Genomic DNA, 4,095 nt, shown 5'->3' on the forward strand with positions numbered 1-4,095 from the left:
GGTTTGGTTTGGTCGATCCGGTAGAACCAACTCATTATAGCTCTACACATATAGATACATGCCACATACTTCTATGTATATATACATAAATACTCACACATAAATAAATGTTTTTTATAATTTTCATACATAAAACTATGAAACAAATGTGTAGCAAAAGAAAGAAAAATGAAGCAAAGTATGTTTTGGGTTGGGCAAAGCATCAAACTTAAGGCAACTAGGAATGGCAACAACATAAGGCGGGGATCGGGAACCACTCTCCATCCCCGTCCCCGCAAAAATCCCTGTTCCCGTCCCCATCCCCATCCTTGCTGGTGGGGACAAGGTTAATTATCTCCATTCCCTGCATGATTTTCTTATTATGTCAGTCATTTTGTTTTTTTTTTTGTTTTTTATTTCATTTAAAAACAAAATACTTAAAATTTACATTCTTTTAAATATATTCAAACAATTTATTTTAAATATTAATATAAATACATGCATAAGGATTCCCATGAGGTGAAGATTAAAGAGCCCCATAGGGTGGGAGGTACTCTCCCTGTTCCCACCAATTGGAATGAAAATTTTCCATACATCCCTATCCCCACCCTGAAACGTCCCCACAGTAAGGGAAATGGAAAAAATTGCCGCCCCTATCTCAGATTCATATCTTTCAACCCCAAACCTTAATCCTAATTTCCATCCCTATCTCAGATTCATATCTTTCAACCCCAAACCTTAATCCTAATTTCCGTCCCTATCTCAGATTCATATCTTTCAACCCTAAACCTTAATCCTAATTTCAATCCGACCCCAACCTAACCCCAAAAAATGGGATTGGGTTTGGGTCAACCGACTCAACCCAGCCTAAGTTGTTGAAGCCCTAATGCTCCACAACCACCACCTCGCCTGCATTACTGACATAGGGTGTTATTAACATATTATTGACCAAACAGCTCTTTAACATAGCCAATAATTGCACCTAACCCAGGGTGACTATCCATATCCCAGCTAGGCCTCTAATTTGATGGCAATTGTTTGCTTTGACCTGGTCTCATGGACGGGTCCTGATAACACACAGACCCATATTTAGCATCGACCACAAGGTTGTGAAGCTAAATCACAAAAGACGAGCTAATTAGTGGTTACTTTTGTTATCATTTTTGACGAACCAAAGAAAATGGCAACCTAAATTTGTATATGGGTTGCTAAATTTTCATGCCAAACTCCCTCCTGTAGGCTGAGAAGAGGTGGTGGTGGTGGTGGTGGTGGCGGCGGCGGAGGTGATAGTGAGATGGAAAGGGGCTCCAGAACCGGAAAAGCACCGACAAAGAAGGTGATGCTAGTTGCCAACGGCAGCCGTGAGTCAGCCGATGCACTCCAGTGGGTTCTTTCTCATGGCCTGCTGGAGAACGATGAGCTGATCCTCCTCCATGTGGAACAGCCATCCTCATGGAAGCGCAACGCTCTAGCAACCTTCCGCAGAAGACCGTCGTTGCCGGTAGCTGCCACCAGCACATCCGGATCCGCTGCGGAAGGTGGTGGAGACCTTGAGTTTCTTGAAGAGATGAAGAGTGCATGCGAGGCGGCTCAGCCCAAAGTCCGAGTGCAGGTAGAGAGAGTGGAAATAGAAGGCAAAGACAAGGCCGCTACCATTCTTCGGCAAAGCAGGAAGCTCTCCATCGATACCCTTGTCATTGGCCAGCGTCGTTCCCCCACATTCTTAGGGTGAGAGAGCTCTTGAATCTTGAATTCAATATTTATAAACCACACCACACCAATGGTTTCAAGTTCTGATGATCGAACCGGTTACCCTATGACCCGGGATTCTGGGGCCCTGGACTGCCGACCTGGTCCAATTTTTTATTTTCTTCATACTTTTGATCGTTACAACTAACCAACCGGTTGAACCACTAAACTGCTGGCTTGGACAGATCTATGACTGGTTCTACGTACATTTTGGTCGTTTTTTGATATATTGCCTAATTAAAACATGAGCTACAAGGCATAAGAAAATATAAATGCAACCCTTTTTTTTATTGGTTGAATAACCTCTTTTTAAGGGGTGAACAAGTACTGAAGTTGCCATTAACATAATTCTTTGTTGGAATCTCCTAGGGGATTCTCCAGTGTGATTTTTTTTTTCTTGTTTTGAGTTTTAAAGATAAATTAGTTCTTCAAACAAAAAAATGAAAAACTTGTTCTTGATTGTATATGTTTTTTCATTTCCAAAACTGAAATGAAAAACATATTCTTGAATTTCAGGTTTGAAGAGCGTGTTTTTTATCTAATGGTCTCCCATCATCTTCCATAAACATTACCTCTACTCCAAATTTTGTTTTTATTTCAAAAACCATCATTTTGATGATTTGAAAAACATGGTTTATCTTTTGAAATATATATATATATATATATATATATATATATATATATATTTTCATCAAAACAAAAACATGTAAAAATGCAGTTCAAGTACATGTTTTTGTTTTTAGGTGATGGGCCAATTTCAAAAGCAAATGAACAAAAAACATTCATGTCATAGAACATCCCCTAAATGGGTATCTATTTATGAGAGAATCAAGTCGACCCTCATTTGGGGAAAAACCATGTTGACCACTGAAATGAGCTAAAGTGAACCAATGAAACTGGGATCTTTTAGTGGTAAGTATGATTATAAATTGAAGAAGGAAAGAAAGAGTTTAGATATGAGAACACAGCTTGTTTTCATTTGAGAAAAAAAAATGACCATCATATTCTCCCTCTGACTTTGGCTGAAGTAATAAAAATCACTTTGAATAGATACAACTTTTTGATAGGTCGCCTAGAGGTTGAAGCTTATAGATGAAAGACCACTTTTCATCAATATTAATTTGCCTTTTCCAAGTTGAGTCTCTGAATGGATCTTTCTTTAAATTCAGATGTACACTAGGCCCAGGAGGAACAAAGGCGGTGGATATAGCAGATTATTTGATTGAGAATAGTAAGTGCACATGCATTGGAGTTCAAAAGAAGGGACAGAATGCAGGGTATGTTCTAAACACAAAGAACCAAAAGAATTTCTGGCTTCTTGCGTAGCCTAAGGCCATTGAGCTCCTTCAAGTCATCTGGGCTTTCATCTAAGTCACCCAGTTCATCACAATTTTGCTGGAGTTTGATCTTAGAAGAGAAGAAATAGCTTGTTTGTTTGGTCCTGAAACAGTTGGTAATCATGATGTGTCAGGAGTTTCAGAGAACTAGTTAACTGGGATCTCTTAGTCGCTATCCCTCTCCTCCTGGTTATGGATTCGATGGCTTTCTTATTCATGTTTTCTTTCTTCCTTTCTTTCTTTTTTTAACTTTTTCTTTCAACTTCAACTTTAACTGCCTGAAATGTAAATAGTCCCAAGACTGAAGTAGATGATCTTTCTGATTCCTGGAACTTGGTTTATGAACAACTGTGTGTAGTGTGTATTGTTTGCAGGCATAGAGGTAAAAGCAAAAAGACATACCAACATACATTAGTTTCAACTTGCAAATGCAGAGAGTGCCATGTCACCCACAGATTGAATGGTTTTCATAGTTCAAGAAGGATTACGGGCATTAAACTTGCGCAAAGAAAATGGTGAAAATTTTCCTAACCAATTACCAGCAAGCAGCAAGAGAAGAATATAGTACTCCAGTGCATAAATCTCCAGTATTTTATTCAAGAAAGGTTATGTCTTTCAGAATTGTTTATTCACCATTGCAAAAAAAAAAAAAAAAAAAAAGAAAAAAGAAAAAAGTATGAGCTTCAAATGTTAGTTACCTCTAAAATAAAAATACAAACTCATTTCAAATGATATAGAATCCATAAAAGTTAGTTATTATTTAGAAATAAAGCCTGGTTTGATCTCTTAAATTAAATAACAAATCCATATATCAAAGAATATTCCATAAAAATAATTTAAATTTACAACATAAATAAATGCATATCAAACAAAATTTATCAGAACGCTCGGCCTGTAGTTGTTTAAAGAGAAGTCATAGTATGTCTCCAAATTCTGGGTTGTTTCTGTCCAAAACCTGCCTGCTGATTGGAATATCTGTTGTACAGAGTTGATGATGAGCACATCCATGGAAAAGCTTCTCTATTCAACA

At 37.8% G+C, this 4,095-nt stretch overlaps 1 protein-coding gene across 1 annotated transcript; it reads left to right on the forward strand.

Moving 5' to 3' along the window:
* The first annotated feature begins 377 nt into the window (after positions 1-377).
* Positions 378-3,836, forward strand: LOC148878661 (uncharacterized). The gene is made up of 3 exons (XM_088958223.1): positions 378-1,707; positions 2,898-3,005; positions 3,440-3,836. The coding sequence occupies exons 1-3, from the start codon at positions 1,274-1,276 to the stop codon at positions 3,582-3,584; spliced, it is 687 nt and encodes a 228-aa protein (XP_088814349.1). The 5' UTR covers positions 378-1,273; the 3' UTR covers positions 3,585-3,836.
* Positions 3,837-4,095: the final 259 nt, after the last annotated feature.

Source organism: Nelumbo lutea, chromosome 1 (assembly GCF_056320005.1).
Source record: "Nelumbo lutea isolate HS-2025 chromosome 1, American lotus-T2T, whole genome shotgun sequence".
Taxonomy (NCBI): domain Eukaryota; kingdom Viridiplantae; phylum Streptophyta; class Magnoliopsida; order Proteales; family Nelumbonaceae; genus Nelumbo; species Nelumbo lutea.

What these genes read in the sequence shown, in the direction of transcription:
- LOC148878661 (XM_088958223.1), top strand. Translation starts at nt 1,274, where the DNA reads ATGGAAAGGGGCTCCAGAACCGGAAAAGCACCGACAAAGAAGGTGATG. An exon ending in CGTTCCCCCACATTCTTAGG is followed by an intron (nt 1,708 to 2,897) that starts GTGAGAGAGCTC and finishes CTTTAAATTCAG; the next exon opens with ATGTACACTAGGCCCAGGAG. An exon ending in AAGAAGGGACAGAATGCAGG is followed by an intron (nt 3,006 to 3,439) that starts GTATGTTCTAAA and finishes TATTGTTTGCAG; the next exon opens with GCATAGAGGTAAAAGCAAAA.